A 16,886-nucleotide genomic window follows, 5' to 3' on the forward strand; every position below is an offset into this window, starting at 1 on the left:
TTCATACCACTCTGTCTTAGTATCTAAACAAGAAGTAGAAGACAGTCTAAGAAATATGGCGATGAAGGTTCATTGTCCTCTTCTACCTCCCCTCTGTCCCTTCGCTCCTGATCTCAGGCTGGCACCCCAGCTTCTCCCTATGGTCCTGCCAGCAGAGAGAGGTAAAGAGCCACAGAATAGCAGAAGTGTCTGAGGGCGCTTCGTGTGCACTGAACAAGGACTTGCAAGAGTGAATGATGCTTTTTCTGTGCAAGGATTTATTTTTTAATGCCAGCATGGGGCCAACAAGAGGTTTAAACTTGTATAATTAACTAAATGCAACCCTTGTACATATGCAGCCCTTAGTCTTACAGAGATGACTCTGTCCTTAAATATGCACCCACAATAAAGATGGTACCTATTAAATTTATCATTCCCTGAACTTTATATGTGAACTGGTACATATTTGTTCTGTGCCCAGAATACTGCAAGGGAAAGTGCGATGCCATGGCAGCGTGAGCTGATCTAAGTCGGCACTGCCATGTCTCTGCCTCCTCTCCTCCCGGCCATGTGTTCCCACCTCCTTGCTGGCTTGCACTGGCACAGCTGGTTCAGAGAGCTGATCTTAATAAAAACTAAAGCTCCCTTCCCCCACTCCCAAAATGCTTCATTTTTTGACTTGAGCAGCTCCCTGTATTTTCTGTCTGCTCTGTGTTGTCTGTACAATGTGGGGGATGGAGTGCACGCCTAGGATGGGGAGGGGTGGTGGGGCTGTGGTACCATAAACATATACTAGCTTGAGCTGCTGAAGGTGAGATAAGTCTGTGATGGAGGTAGGAAATTAATCCAGGTTTCATAAGACCAAGACTAAACATCTTGAGCTGTGCATCTTTTGCTGACTAAAATCCTTGTAGCTCCGAGACACCAGGTGTTCAGATTTTTGATCCATACGGATCTTCCTCTTTGTCTACTGTAGGATCGTAGGCTAATTCAGGCTGGAGGGGACATCAGGAGGTCATCTAGTCCAACATAGGTCCCTACATTTACTGTTGGAAGTCTGTCTGTTCATTTGACTGTATGTTTACTTATACATGTATGTTAAGATGCATGAATATCTATTTGTTAGAAAACAAGATAGCAGCGAGAAGGCTCTGTTACCCGATTTGGTACCCTTAGAAACTCCACCCTGAAAGCTTCACCCCCTTCAACATAAGGGGGTGGTTGGAGGGAAAAAGAAAAAAAAAAAAAATTAAAAATAAACCCAAACTGAATGATTTGTAGTGAGAGGAAAAATGCAGCTTTTTGAAGTTGTCCCTTGGAGACAGACACTTGCTATTCTCCAGCCAGCCCCTTCCTGCGAGCGTTGGCGGAGCATGAACTGTGGCGTGTCAGTTGTGACTTCTCACTCTTCAGCCTTTCCAAATGCAGTTTTGGCAACTTGCTGTTTTGAAACTGTTTCATTTCTTCCCCATTAGTATCAGTGAAGTGAAAAGAGGCTCACCAGCTTAATGGGCATATATTTATTACCGTGTTCTTCCTTCAATCTTGTTAGCAGCGGGAAGAGCCGCTCATGCTGTCCCAGACATAGCAGAGAACAATGAATCTATCAGAGTCTAAACAGCATCCCTTTTGGAGAATAATAGCTTTTCTTAACAATGTTGATGAAGAGCGAAGAGGTCCATTTGCAGTAAACTGTACTTTTTTTCCCCTCTGGTCTCTTGCAGGATACGATAAAACGTAGATATATCGGTTGTCCTGCTGCTTCCTTTTCTGTGCGAGAAAGTAGTCTGTGTGCTGGTCCAAGGGCTGAAATTGGACCTTCTCTCTTCTGCAATCTAAATATTGTCTGTGACACTAAGATGGGTCAAACTTTTTAGGCATCATTTCCAGACTGTCAGAGGACAGAAGTCACCTAGGGAGCTTGGGCAGACGTGTTGTAGGTTAACGCACGTTAAAGAAACCATGCTAAGTGCTACTGTTGATGCTCCTACTCAATTACAAACCTGCTTTGCTTCATCTTATCATTTGAGGATTAAGAGAGTTTATCTAAATTCATGTCTAGATTACAAATCAAATTAGATTCGCAAGCTCCATATGGCTAAAATAAGCTGAAGCAAATCTGGTCTTGAGCAACCTAGTTGGATTAGCAAGCCTGGTTTCCAAAGCTGTACTTTAAACCATGTAATGGGTCTAAGTCCTTCTGCAACCCTGGTGCGAGTAACGGTTTTCTGTGAGTGCTTCTTACTCTGCTTAAGTCTTTCCAGTAGAATGCTGTGAGGATTAATTAGTTAATGTTTATTGAGTGCTGCGAAGCTGCAAAGTGTTATTTAAGTGCTATCTTTTTTTATCAGTCGGGACTTGATTCTGTTTCCACCTACACTTGGTTTTGTATCTGTGTAAATCTGTGTATTGCACTGGAATTGCTCGTGGTTTCCAATCCGGTTCCCAACGCCGAGGCGCTTGCCTTGCCGTATCTCAGGTATCTCAGCAGGCAGGTATCTCAGCCGATGCTCTTCAACACGTGCTTTTGTTCAAAGGCTTTATGGTTCTGCAGACGGGCAGCAGCTCGTGGCGCTGTGACTCAACGATGCTTAGGACGGGGAAGGAGTTTTCCATTGGCATCTAAGAGCAGTGGCTTCTGGTGCCTCTTTTGCTGACTTATTTCAGTGCTAAGTGCAGGGCAGAAAATGTGTAGATACCCTTTGCGATTTATCCCACGCATTGGGTCATTTGAACTTTATCTTCTTAGAGCTAAAACCTTTTTAATAATGAAGATTATTAGGAGCAGGCTTGTAAAAGGTCCATTGGTGAGATTTCCTACTGAGGAGCAAGTGTAGACAGTGGTTTATCTTACCTTGTTTTCCATGTTTATTAGTAAAGCCAGACATCAGATTCCATATATATTAGCAGGTAGGGTTAGGCACATCAGCCAGGTTTACAGACGTTCAGGTGACATTAAATGTGGAACCAAAAGGTCTGGGATTCCACCATTGTAAATCTATAAATCTTGCTAAAAGCATTCAGCCCTAACTGAGTGCTTTGGCTGGAGCCTGTAGTGTGCATTTGTCTCTACGTTAAATATCACTTTTCAAGAAGTGGGATTTTGGGACTAAAGCTGGAGAGAAGTGGGAGAAAGCCATGCAAAGCATGAGTGATCGCACTCCTGGGGGAGAAAGTATGGATGGAGAGCAAAGCAGAACGCGTTGTAGCTCTGTCGGGCTGCACCAAACTGCCTTGAATTTGGCACTGGTGTTTAGTTTTAGTGAAATACTAAAAATAGGTGGATACTTATTTGTTTTCATGTTACCTGCTGAGAGGTTCTGGGGATGCTGCCTGGAGTAGACTGATCACCATAAATGCCTTTAATAACTAGGAAGGCAGTAGGGAAAAATGTGGTGCTGTAAGAGAGGATGATGTGTTGGAGAGTGCAATGCAGTGGGCACTTGGGAGATCTTCATCCATAACCGTTTAAACTCAAAAACAATAAAAAATCTCAGAATCATAGTGAAATAAAAGTGAAATAATATCAGTGAGGAGCACCTGTTGTCTGGGATGGACCTTCTATTTCAGCAAGTGGGGCTTCAGTGGTGAAGCCATGGATGGATGTTCTTCTCTAGCTGCTTTTGCTGCAGACTCTACCTTCTTCCCAAAAGGGCTGCAAAGAGCAGTTTCAAATTGAAATGTCCCACGGTGCTGCTGGCAAAAGGGATCATGTGAGTTTTCCAGTATATTTAACCTTATAATGAAGATTAATATGAGCTAACCCTGCTGGTGTGGTGGAGCTGCTGATGAGTGCTTCTGGTTCAAGCTGGTGGCCCCAGGGAGGGACCAGATCTGCTCAGCTAGATTTGTGGGAGATGTTTGGAAAAGGTGTAGTGCTTAAGTCTGGCAAATTCTAACATAAAATCTTCAACTTCCATCAAATTCCCATTGGAATCCAAAGAAACCGTATCTTTGTAAGCCATGCTGAAGTTGGTACGAGCTGCAGGTGCTTGACGCTTTGGGATGTTTTTACATCTTGAGCCAAACCCAATTTGAGCCAGAACTAATCATGTAGGTCCCATCTTAAAGTCAACGGAGAGAAGCAAGCACTGCTGGGGAGCAGGTTGTCCAGCCTGTACAGGTCATCTAGCTGCGATGAGTCGAACTGCTTGTTTTCTGCCCACTGACATAAAGGAAATCCAGAGAATTTGCCGCAGTAGGTATTTATTATGTTGTAGACGTCTGTTAGAGGGGATGAGTCCCACCTCCGGTGTTTTACCCTGGCCATTTGACTACCAGTTAAGGGATCTAGAATGAAGTTAAAACTTGTTCAGAGTCATCACTATCACTTGACACTAATGCGATGCCAGATCCCTGTTTCCTGTCTGAAGAGTTCCTCAGTGAATTTTCCAACAGTTAAGTTATGCCTTTTGAGCAAGGTTTTCTTGTTTCTTTTTTTTTTTTTTCTTTTTTTCCTTTGGTTTCGTATCATTTAAACAATTGGGATTATTGGAAAGTGCATCTGGTTTTGGAGGCCGTCCCTCCAAATGGCCACGCACATGAAAGCAGCTTGCTCTTCTTCAGAACGAGCTTTGCTGCATCACACGTTCCGCTCCCAACACCCAATATTTGGAATTCAGTGTGGGATAGATAATCCGAGCTTTGCTTTAATAAACCTTACAACTCCTGGAGTGTGAAACTACTGGCAATTTCTGATGGGGTGCAAACTCCAGGCTGTTACCTTATTAAAATGAAGATTTCCTGGGTGCAGGTGGGGTCTCGTGAAAGGGTGAGAACCTCACTGATGGAGCGGGAAGGGGATGAGGTCCCCTTTTTTTTTGAGAGATGGAACTCTGTCTCCACTTGGCTGGACAGATGAAATAAATTAACTAAAAATACTCATTCTTCTGAGGATTTTCTCTTCGACCTTGTCTTTACTAGGGAAATTTTGCAAACTGTTGTGAGTGATGATGGTGCAAAGTCTAACACAGGTAGACCACTTAGTCTTTGCAGAACTTAAACTGCTGTGTTTTCTCTTACACATAGGGCTCATCTACCGTGTGATCCCTCATGAGATCTTTGAAAATAACTGTGCCTTGTCATTATGCATGTTTAACGTGCGGTTAATCAGTAAGAGATTTTCTCTGTAGAGTTATTCCTGACGTGCCATATCCGGAGCACGCACCCATGGATTTAAGATCATTTCAATGTCTACTACTATATTATGCATGGGACTCGGATCCTTTTGGTGCCTACAGTCGAGGGAGGGAAGCGTTAGAGCATCTATTACAGATTCCCGACATCAAATCTGCCTTTGTGTCTGCATTGACTGTAGGGAGGTGGTTGCTGGCAACGCAAGGGAGTAGGTGGTGTGAATCTGCCAGTGCTCTCCTGACCTTAGACACCCGAGGCCAGCTTCAGCGATGTAGTAGGTGGTCTGGATAGAGCCAACTGCACTCGCGTAGGCTGGAGCTGGCCGCTTCTTTTAGCAGAGTTGGAGCCGGCTGTAAACAAGGGTGAACAATTTGTAAACATGGTTTTCTAATCTAGGTGAAACTTTGTGCAGAGGGGGAAAAAAAAAAATCCCATCTTTGAGTCCAGGACCATGAAATCTTACTGTATTTAATAGGAGGGAAGTTAATGTCTTAAGAAAAACTGGTACCCTTTGTACTGTTTTTATAGTGGCAGGTGTTAGTTAATAGATTTGGGGTGGGTATATTCTTTAAATAAATACTTTTTTTGAAAGCTATCTCTGAGCTGCAATTCTGCCGCTAGATAAGGGATGCTAATGAATGTCCTGTCAACCAAAGATCATATCTATTCCCCGAGAGTTATTTCAGTCTCTGGCTCCTTACCGCAGCTTTGGTTCTCTTTAGGTCGTGGCAGTCTTTGATACCCATCCTTAAACGTCGTAAGCTCATAATGTTTCTGTGTCACTGAGTTCAGTTCCTGAGTTCAGGGTTTTGAAGCTATCTGCTGTAGGTGGTGAGCAAAGTGGTGAGTATCTCTTCCTCAAAAAATTGTAGACAGAACAGAATCCTGGGAAGGATGGATGGAAATCTCATCCATGAGTCTAGTGTCCTGAAATGCTGGTGCTGGGAGCACTTGCGAACAGTCCTGGAGCCGATTCCTCCATGACCATGAAGGACATCTCCATGAAGCAGAGCCTGATCTGTCCTAGTGGAAGGTTGCAATGGCCACAGGCTGGAGAAGCTTGTCCATCGTTCCCTGCTTAGGTTGCTGGGCGGATAGTGGAATATGTTAACAGTGCTCCAACACTCCTGCCCCCTCGCCCTTTGGGCTTCTTTGGAGTAAATCCATCTATGAGCAGGTTTGGTTCTTGCACCCAAATTTGAACGGTGACAAAACCCCTATGTAGCTTTGAGCCAGTAATATACTGCAAAGCTGATGTAAAGGGAGATCATCTATTACAGGAGACCCACCCAGTATAGGCTGACTATATTTAGAGATCGTGGACCTAAATCTAACATAAATTGAGCACGAATCTGGAGTCGTTCCACGTGCTCCAGGGGAGATGCTTTGGATTCACGCTTGTGTAAATGAGATAAAAATCTGGCTGCTTCTCGAAGATGGCCGGAGAGAGCGTGAATGAAATCCCCAGCAAAAATAGAGACTTGCTCTCAGAAACGAGCCCCCCAGCTGGCAAGACTCGTCAGAATACTGGAGCTATTGAAAAATGCTGCAGACAGAAAATGAATTAGAGGATAAAAAAGTGAAAATGAGCTGGCAGAATCTTTAGGTGACTCATCAGGTGCATCTTGTAAAGTCTCTTTCTGAGAAGTAATGAAATCGCATGTTCTAACAATATTTGCACTGCAGCAGGAAAATGCATAAATATTGGGATCAATTAATGAAATTAGATAATTTGACCAAAAAAGCCATAGTGCTGGCTCAGAAACCATCCCTCTTCCTTTTTGCTAGTCTTGGTGCTTGCAGTTGGAGAGGAATATCCTGTGGTTTCGTTTCACAGCTAAGATACACGAGACCTGGGCAGCCACAGGGTTACTAGGACGCTTTGGGTAGTCTCCTGCAGTTCGAGAACTTCCTCTTTCAGTCCGTGGAAGTTCTCGAGCTGGTGGGCAGGCAGGTGCAGGAAAGTTCTGGTAGCTGTCTGGGCATGCAGCCTCCCACCCTTTGGATTTTAGGATTGGTGAGGGTAGACACATCTTGTCTCTGCCAACCACAAAGATTGTCTCTTCATGTCCCTCAACCTCCATTTTTCAACTGTAAAATGGGGCATAATGATTTTCCTTAAAAAGGGAAGTTTTCCTCGGGAAAGAGCCCTGAGGACAGCCTGTGACATCTAGATATCCCAGTAACTCATCGCACGCAGTGGAGTTCATCACGGAGCTTCAATTCTGGAGTGAGAGCTGAATTTGGAGTGAAATACTGGGGTTTCTAGTATCAGTGGGTCAATTTATGCTATTTATAATAGAGTAATTACCTTATTCCAACAGTATTTTAATGGATTTGAATTTGGGGAAGGCACTAAACCTCAGGTGAAGAAGAATGGCAGAATGGGGCTTAATTTATACCGTAATAACAATAAAATCTTAAGCGTGAATGCCTGTATTGCCGAATATGCGCGCGGCGCTCGGGTAGGTATTTTGGTGGGTAATCGTGAACTCTCCAAGCAAAAAGAGCTGTCGCCGTCTTTGGATTCATCAACAGCAAGAGCAGAACTCATCAGGTTAGCCTACCCTTGGTTTGGCACTGGTACAACTGTTGTTGGAATAATTTGTCTGCTTTCTGGCGTCCTCGATTCAAGAGGATGTTGACAAATTGGAAAGATGTAAAAGAGCCACGAGGGTGGTTAAAAGATTGGCAAACACGCCTTGCCAACGAAACAGCCAGTCTCCTGGCTCGGATGAATTTTTTTTTTTTTTTTTTTTTTTTCTTTAAGCGAAGGTTAAAAGGTGGCTTTAGCAGCTCCAGGTACCTGCGTGAAGAACAAAAATAGACAGGGCTGGAGACTGTCAGACAGAGGTGTAACACAAGCCGGTGCCTGGAAGTTGAAGCCAGACTTGAGCTGAACAGAACAGTTCTTAATAGTAAAAGCAATTAATCTGTTGTGATAGTTTACAGGAGACCTGGTTTTTCATCCTTCTCTAGAATTATATACCTCAAAATGGGGATTTTTTTTTTTTTTTTAGATTATAATTTGCATTTAGGTGTAATTTGTGGAGGAAAGCCCTCTGGCTTTATTAAGCAGGGGGCAAACTATGGGTTTATGTATATGCCAGAGCATCTTTTGATGTTGTGCACCTACTCATTAGCTCTACCTGCACCTCACGTACGATGTTTCTTCCTCGGTGCTCATAGATCTCCGCTGTCTGAGCCAGATTTGAGGTGTTTTGATGCTGCTGAATTACAGTCAGTAAATAACAGTAGGCGTTCGTGAGAGTTTTAAATGAGATTTTTCCTCTTCACGAGCATTTTTTCAATGCGTTTCCCTGTGAAAAATGAAAACTAGCGGTGGTTTATTCTGAATCCAGGTTTTATTTGAAGAGATACTTCTTGTATTTCCCTGTGGGGCTTGCTCCACCTTTGTTCCCCAGCGAGCCTCAATTTCCGCAGGAAGCTCGTCCAAGGAGAGGCTGCGCTAAATTTACCTTCAGATCTACGTGCAGCAGAGTTACTGAGATAATTCTCGACTCGTAAAGCTTATAGCAGAGCGTGAAGTCTGGCTGTTGTTATTCTTTCTTACCATTCAATATAAGAAAGAATATCTTCTCTGCCTTGCTGGTCGTACTGGCCACACAGATTTGAAGGAGCTCGGCGTGTGTAAAGGATCTTTAAATACATCCTGGAAGGATGCAGAAAATGAGTCTGTTTTACAGCAGTCCCTCCGTTCGTTTACTACAGCAGCTAAAAGATGAATATTTGGGGTTTGGTATAAAACTACACTGCCCGTGTTTTTTAAATGCAATGTTCTCTTTTATTTTTCTAGCTGTGGGGAGCTCAAAAAATAAAGCAGGTAATACGCTTTTTTTTTTTATATTTCATGATTGTTTTCAACTATTGCTGCTTTTTTCCTTTTTGCTAACCGATGCTGTCCTCTCCTCCATTACTGACTTTGCCAGTTGCTGTTTTGTCTTGCCACAGAAATGTAAATGCAGAGAACACTGTTGCCACCAAAGAGTCTGATTTTTTTTTTTTGTATTTATATATTTTGATGTCTTCATTTTCTCCTTCCTGTCTAGTCAAGAGATTTCTTGTCTCCAGTCTTTTGAAAATAGTTTGACAGTTCTTTGGTAAGGCTTGTAACTGTGTCGTACCTTCCTCCTGTGCAGTCCCAGATCGCTTGGGGATTGATTTTTCATCCCCAGCCAGTTAATGCCAGTGCAACCTCCTGGGCTCATTGTAGAATTTGGTAAAAATGGGCCAAGTGAACTTTGTTGTCTGTTTATCAGTAAAACCGATATAGGATTTCCGTGGAGGTTGGGCTGTCCACAGCCGCCAGCGTTGGCTGAGAAGCTGCGGATACATGTAAAGGTTGAATTATCTGGCAAATCCAAATCCCGTGGCATGTGAGGGGATTTTATTTGGGTGACCCTTATGGTGACAACCGGAGCGGGCCATGCCTGCACGTTTTTACCCCAACTCAGCCGGATCCTGAAGCAGCATTTCAGGTTTCCTATGATGTGCCGTGCGGGCTCATACCTGCAGACGGGGAAGATGTTCCTTGGTCTGAATCCGTCCACCGTGGCTGAGCCACACAAGTCCTTACAGGGGGTCTCCCGCAACCCATCCCCTTCACGGGCAGCATAAAGTGATTTACACCCTCGCTCCCTCCCGAGCAGGCAGTCCTGCCCTCCCACCCCCCTGCCCCAGCGAGGGCTTTTCCTTTCTTCCCCAGGGCAGAGTTTCAGCCAGGACATTAAGCTGCACCTCGGTGGAGATGCTGAAAACAGGCAGGGACAGAAAACAGTTTTCCCTTTTCCCCTCCTAAATCTGCATTTCCCCCCCCGGGGTTAAGGTACAGCAGTGGGTGACCTTTGGGGACATTACAGTACCAAGAAAGAACCACTTTCTATATTTCAGGTTAAATTATTTACTTCTAAATTATTAACGTATGCTAAATTATTTAAGGAGAGGGGAAAGCAGCGGTAGGAGGAGGTTTTGTGGCAGCTGCCGAACAATAACTGCCTTTGGTCGGAGCTGCAAAAGCAGGGAGGGTGCCGAGACGCATGAAGTCCCCCGGTGCTCTCGGGCTGAAGGTGCTATATCTGTAGAGGCTGAGCGCTGGCTTCGCTGCGCCTTGCCAACTGTTGCTGTGCCTTCACCGTGTCTGTTTGCTGACTGTTTTACAGGCCATCATCCATCCCGATACAAACGAGACCATCTTCATGCCTTTCCGAATGTCAGGTATAGTATGTCCTGATCAGACAATCATTAATTTTACTGGGAATTTGTATAATTTTTTTTTTTTTTCCCGCTCCTGTTTTTGAATTGCATCTTGTCAACATTGAGACCAAGATCAGAAAGGAATTCAAATGTCTAAATCCTTTTGCAATCAGGGAGAATTAGGATCCTAAAGCCTATGTGAGATCTAGTGCTTAATATTCTCCTTTCCTTCAGATATTTTAACGTGGACTCAAGCTAATGTCTTTTCTGGCATTTTTGAGGTATCCATCACTATAATGGGCATTTTAATTTTGTAGTAAATAGCAAAGCTTGATGCCCAACGAGCAGCTTAGAGTTTTACTCTCCAGGAGAGAATGGCATGAGCCCTGTTTTTCCATTTGCAGTGGTACCTAATAGTGGGCCATGGCATTGGGACCCCAGGAAGAATCAGCTTGTCTGTGGCCTAACTGGGCTGCTTAATTATTAAATTGTCACCTCTTCCTTCCCATTTTGGGGTGTCCCTCTGCCATGCACAGGTCTACAGCTACCTCTGCTGTGGGTTGAATAGCTCTCTTGAGGATGCAAGTGCAGCCTTGGTCCTTTCCCAAAGGACCTATTTAAATAAATAGGACCTTTTCCGTATTTTTGGGGGGAACATCTTCACCTGAATACTGGGCACAGGGGAAAATTAACAGGGTTGGTGGGTTTTGTTCTCCAGTTCTTTGAAGAAGAATGATGTTGAGGGTGAAGTGGAGGGGAAAAAAGCCAGGACCCACTGCTTTGCTGCTGTGTTCTGGTTTTTTTTTTTTTAATTTTTCTTCCTCTCAGGTCTTTGCCCTTTCTGACTGTAAATTGGATCCATGAGGCTTAATTCAGTAATATTGGTAAAATGCTCTAAGACCTTCTAGTGGAAGTCATAGAGATGAATTATAATTAGCACAAAAATTGGCAGACTTAGCAGGGGAAAAATGTGAAGCATTTGATTTTTGTGGTGCTCAATAAGATTTGGGGTAAAGGCTTATCTCTAATATAGAGAGCTTTAACTTACACCTATGATTAAAATAATCCCTCTCTCCTCCAAGATGCAAATATACTTTCTTCAGCTTATATCCTGTTCCTTTTTCTACTGACGTAGAAATAAATGAGCTCTCCTGGTATAAAATCACTAGCGGAGAGGTTGATAAAGCAGATGGTGAAAAAGAGAGGTCCCACCTATGGTGGCATGGTCCTGCTCCTTAATTGGCATGGGCTCTGCAGCTTGTTAGGTGGCTTCATGAGCGTCTTCAGTGTGCTACCGTGGTGGGACCAGGCTCAACAAGAGGGGAAGGGGCACAGAAAGCTGGAGAGTTTTCTCCTGGGTTAGTGAGGGTAGGTTGTGGGAGGGTCTGATGAGCAACAGAGCTGGCACAAGGGAGGGAACAGATTGCGTGACTGAGCTTGGGAAGGGGGGCAGGATCTCCCCCTTTCCGTGGCAGCAAGCCACTAGGTCAGCTCAGTTAGCATCATCCAGCTCCTCCTGGTCCGGACCAAACAGCTCCTGGTCTGAGCTGTCATCCCTTCGCTTCTGCTGATTTGAGTTTTTGCTGGCTGCCTAGCCCAGCTCAACAACAGGATGCCCTCTGAAGTAATACCACTTACTGGCACAGACTGGGTTTACTGAAGTAAACTTTAGGGTCAAGATGTTGTAAGTTTTAGGGAAACTCTTAGACCGCAACCCAAGAAAAGCAAATAGAGGATAGGAAGGAGATTGGGCAAAAATCAGGAGGCTGCTCTAGTTGATGCTTGGTGCATCAGGTGTAGGTCCACAGATGTCCCCGTGATGGTACGGAGCTGGTGGAAGTGCGTGCAGCCCGTCATGCCTGGTGTGGCTTCTACCCTAAACTGGTAGATGTCTTAGATGTGATTTTTTTCCATCCCAAAACTGTGTATTAAAATGCATGCATCTCTTCTTTTTTTTTAATAGGTTACATTCCCTTTGGAACACCCATCGTAAGTATTTTAACATCTCTCCCCGCTTTGTTTGCGAGTACCAAGAAATGCATTTTTTAGCACTCGCAGACGGTTCTCCAAATTCCACCTTACCTCCTCGCGACATGTTCACACAGGGTTTCCACCTTTCCCATCGCACATTAGCAAGGGCTTTGCCCTGTAAAACCTGCCCTGTGGACGTTGTGCTTGAGGTTATTTATCTATTTTAGTCGTTTGCCCAGCCCCCTGCAACATCTTCAGCTTTATCTTTCCCTTCTGGAAAGGGAAGACCAAGATGAGCTCATTGCCTGCAAAATGCAACTTCTGCAACTCTTGGATTTCATCTTTGGACACTTTTTTTTTCATTTGCATGTTTTACAAGTCGCTTCCTGAACGTGACGAGCTACAGCACGGCGAGGCCGGTGTCGTGCGCTCTCGTCTTGATTAATTAAAACGGCGAGTGCTTTCCGTGGGGTTATTGCTAAGGGCGTTTTTAGTTTGTACTTGTTATTGTGAAATTTGTAAGCATTTGGGTGCTCTCGATAGCGAAAGCCAGAAGGGAGATAATTCTGCCTGTCTTCCTAATGCTGAAAACTCATCTCGTCTTCAGGAACAGGAACAATTAATTAACCCCATTTTATGGATGGGGAAACTGAGGCACACAGTTTTGCCCCAAATCACCCAAAGTTGATACCAGAAGGTAGTTGGTCCTCCTAGCCGCCAGCTCTTGGCTCAGCTTATTAGATCATGCATATTAAAATGGTTGAAGGAGCAAAATCTGCTAAATTTAATCTTCCTAAACCCAGTGGACCGTGGCATAGTACTTGCTTAAAGGTAACAATCCTTTCCCAAACGACGATAGCGGGGTTGCTAGCACCTAAAAGCAGAAATCGTCGTGGCTGTTACTATTTGTTGTCGTGCATAAGGGTCTGGTGGTAACTTTGTATGGGGCATTTTAAAAGAAAAGGTTAAACAAAAATGAGTTAACGATCAAATTGACAATGAAATCGGCCCAAATCCAGAGCTGTCAGAGGAGCCGAGAGCTGTCAGATGAGCCCAATTTCACTAGCTGTAAAGGATAAACTGGAACCTCTTGTCATTTTAAAAAAAAAAAAAAAAACCCAAACGTTTCAAATGTTAAAATTAAAATGTAACATTTATGCCAATCGATCTGTGAAATTTAGTGACAAAATTGGCAGCCTGCTCTAGCATAAAAACAGTTTGAGTCTTGCATTTCACATAGGGGGATGGGATTTCCTCAAGAGAGACTTAATGTGCCTGCGGTGGGCTCTGGCTGAGCGAGCGTGGCTGTCCTCGCCCGCAAAGCCATGCCGGCGTGCCATTGCACCCGCGCTAATTGTCCTGGTATTCGGGGGTCAATTAAACACCCCGCATAGATTCCAGCAGAAACGTGATCAGATTATGAATTAACAGGTTTACTGCCTATCAGTCAATACACGATGCTGCCTATATACATGTTGGGTTTTTTTTTTCCCCCTATAGCTAATGCAAAATAATTCAGTATGGTTTAGCTCATTGTGAAAGAGATTAAGGTCTTGCTGAAAATAATCGTTTCTTTTCTGGCCGAAGCAGCTACTCCCTTGACACAACCAAATCCTGCGGCTGTTTATTCTTTCCCCGAGTTGCAATTGTTTGCTTTTCTTTTTAGCCTCCGTCCTTTCCGTGCTCAGGTTTATGGTTCGACCCCAGAATCGGTTGCAGTGGCAGAGTGGGAACAGGATGGAGTATATGTAAGTGTAGGGAGAGTTTGGGTTTGCCCACCTAGATTTCAGTCCAGGAGGGAGCAATTCCAGCCGCTCGCATTATCTCCCTTTGCTGTAGGGGTGAGATGTGCCAGGTGGCTGCTGGGCTGTAGCCTTTTACCCTGGGTTTGTGTTTCATCCCAGGGATGAAAGGCTCCAAGGAAGAAGATTTATCTGCATTTAGGAAATTCAGCCCAACACTCGGGCAGTGAGGATGGAGCAGAAGCCGCGCTGCTGTTCCCAGCTGCCACCCACAGCTTTAAGCACCTTATTTTCCCAAGCCATTTAAAAATGGGGGGGTCTTGTTGAGGTTTTGAAGAGTGTAGAGAAGACCCGGGTGTTGCAGATGACTCTTGCTGACACACAAGGCAGGACTTGGGGCTTGCAAGAGGAGAGCTCGTAATGCAAACGCACCGTAAGGCTGCTCAGAGCTGACAGATGTCCGAGCGGCAGCTTTAGCCCTGGCTTTGGGGCCACGAAGGGCCGTTCACACCTGATAGGCAATTAAATTTTGTAGCTGGTACTTTTCTAGTGTTTAGAAGCTTTTTTTATTTTGTTTTCCTTTTTAGTTATTTTTTCCCCTGACAGTAATTAAAAGTGAAACTGTACATTTCTTGACAGACTCTTGCACATATGGAGAGTTTGCATTTAAACGTGCCTCTTTCAGTCATACAGATTTTGGGTGCTCTTTTTTATTTATTTATTTTCCTCTTTTATTTTTCACGGCACTCAGCTTCAGCTGATAATGTAAGTAGCTGCCTGCAGACTTCCCTCTCCTCCGGAGCCTCATTAGCCCGCTGGCTTCAGGGGCGTAAGTCAGTCCTGGGTTGAGAGGGTTCGTCGCCTGTTGAATTCGTTTGGCTAAGACTGGCAACGGAATAATTAATGACAAGATCCACATATTGAATGAAAGCGGTAAATTAGTGTAAATTGCACAGATTGGCGCTCGGCCAGCGTACAAAGTAGCTGTAACTTCACGAAAGGCTGTAGGAGGAAAAGCTGGAGGAGGAGGAGGAGAAAGGAATGAAAAATAAATGAAATCAGGCCTCCCAACCCTATTACCCTTTTGTTTGTTGTTATTTCTCTCTTACGTCCTTAAGCGTAGAGTTGCCTCCTCTTCAACTGATGCCGCTGCAGATGTGCGGAGATGGCTTTAGTTTAGCCCTCCGTGCAGCAGGCTCTCCGCGCTCTGACAGGGAAATTTTCTTTCTTCTCAGCTTCTGTAGGGATAAACTTAAAGAAAATGGTGCAGAAGACGGTCTGAGTGTGGGAGTGAACGCACAGCCTTCTTGCCCAGATGCCTCGAAGACGTTTCAGTTCACATGAGTGTCCTGAAAATAAATGTATTTGGAATTAAAAGGAGTTGTTCAGTCTTTATACTCTTAAGAAAGATGCAAGTGTGATTTTGCAACAAGAAGCCCATCTTCTTCAGAAACTATCAGACATTTAAGGTGCAGGATGGGCGAAAAGGGCAATGATGTTAGGAAGTATCTCATCTTACCTGTTTCTTACCCAAGAACTCATCCTCCTGTCCGTGTTTGTTGGGTTGATTGTTGAGAGTCCCCTTGCTTTGCATCCCTTTCCTCTTCTTCAACTTCTTACGCTTTAAGAGGAAAGATTGCCATAAAACAAGGTAGGAAGGAGTCTGGCAGTGCTGCGTTTTCTGTAAGAGATGGAGCCTTTAAAGAATTGCAGAGGGTGTGCCTGTGAGGTGTATTGAGACGTCCCAAGGATGCTCTCAGGACTGATTAGGCAACGTACGCGTGTGTGGCCTTGGGTGCTGCGATGGGTGACCTTGCAAAGCCTGTGGCATCTCGCATTCACGCAGCAGCAGGCAGCACCTGGCCAGATGTGCTGGGACAGGCTGCCGTAAGCCTCTGGGAGACGGCGATCATCAACCTGAGCTCGTAACCCAAGCAGGAGTTTTTGCAGCTCCAGATATGACACATCAACAATTCCCTTCTCTTAAAACAAAATTCAGGCTCCTAAACAGGAGCACATGTGCTTCCAGGTGGCACTCCTGTCTTCAGATGTTCAAATCGGATTTCTTTCTTGTACTTGAAACAGCGAACGTGCCAAAGGAAAATAAGAAAACCCCTCTTCGCTGCCAGTAGTAACAACTTTGAACTCTTGCATTCATGCAATGTTTGTGTATTTCTCCAGAAATACCTGGATTAAAGAATTGATTATATTTTAATGAACTAATCTTTGGACAGTATCTGCTGCCAGACTTTTTTCAAGGTGCGTTGCAAGCAATAATTAAAGATGTAAAGCTTTCACGGGCAGCTACGTTACCCAGTTTCACCACTGGAAAATTGAGTGACAATAGGCTGAAGGGAAGTTCAGTGACTATAATGAAATAAAGCCCTAAATGAAGGTAATTTATTCAAGTCATTAGAAAGAAGTTTGCTGTTTGCGTGCCTAGAAGAGCACTGAGAGCAAACCAACGATGCATTTGCTAATGAGAAAAATCTCTTCTCTTGCAGGTTGTTGGTCTTCTCTTGCCCAACCAGACGCTGGCATCCACTGTTTTTTGGCAGGTAACACTCGTCTGCCACCGTGCACTGAACGGGTGGAAAACGTGACGGACGGGAAAGCAGCCGTTGACTTGTGTCTAGAGGACAAACTGATGCACGTGGCTTTTCTGCACTGGCAGTGCTTTAGTTCATGGGGAGATGATGTGGCTGGATATAATCAGGGAAAGGTTTGATAGGTCTGGAATGGGCTGTGAGCAAACTGTTGGGTCCGCTTTCCAGCACCCAGCAGTTTGTGCCATTGCAAGGGAGATGCAAAATAGCCCGGGATCTCAAAATCAGCTTTTTGGGC

The 16,886-nt window shown here is 44.4% G+C and overlaps 1 protein-coding gene across 1 annotated transcript in view; it reads left to right on the forward strand.

Moving 5' to 3' along the window:
* Positions 1-16,886, forward strand: part of SFXN5 (sideroflexin 5) — a 93,192-nt gene that overhangs the window by 22,419 nt on the left and 53,887 nt on the right. Inside the window, exons 5-8 of the mRNA XM_009572723.1 lie at positions 8,933-8,959; positions 10,296-10,350; positions 12,293-12,318; positions 16,547-16,600. Coding sequence (XP_009571018.1) covers positions 8,933-8,959; positions 10,296-10,350; positions 12,293-12,318; positions 16,547-16,600 — 162 coding nt within the window. The remainder of the gene's footprint in view (positions 1-8,932; positions 8,960-10,295; positions 10,351-12,292; positions 12,319-16,546; positions 16,601-16,886) is intronic.

This window comes from Fulmarus glacialis, unplaced genomic scaffold (genome assembly GCF_000690835.1).
Source record: "Fulmarus glacialis isolate BGI_N327 unplaced genomic scaffold, ASM69083v1 scaffold430, whole genome shotgun sequence".
Taxonomy (NCBI): Eukaryota; Metazoa; Chordata; class Aves; order Procellariiformes; family Procellariidae; genus Fulmarus; species Fulmarus glacialis.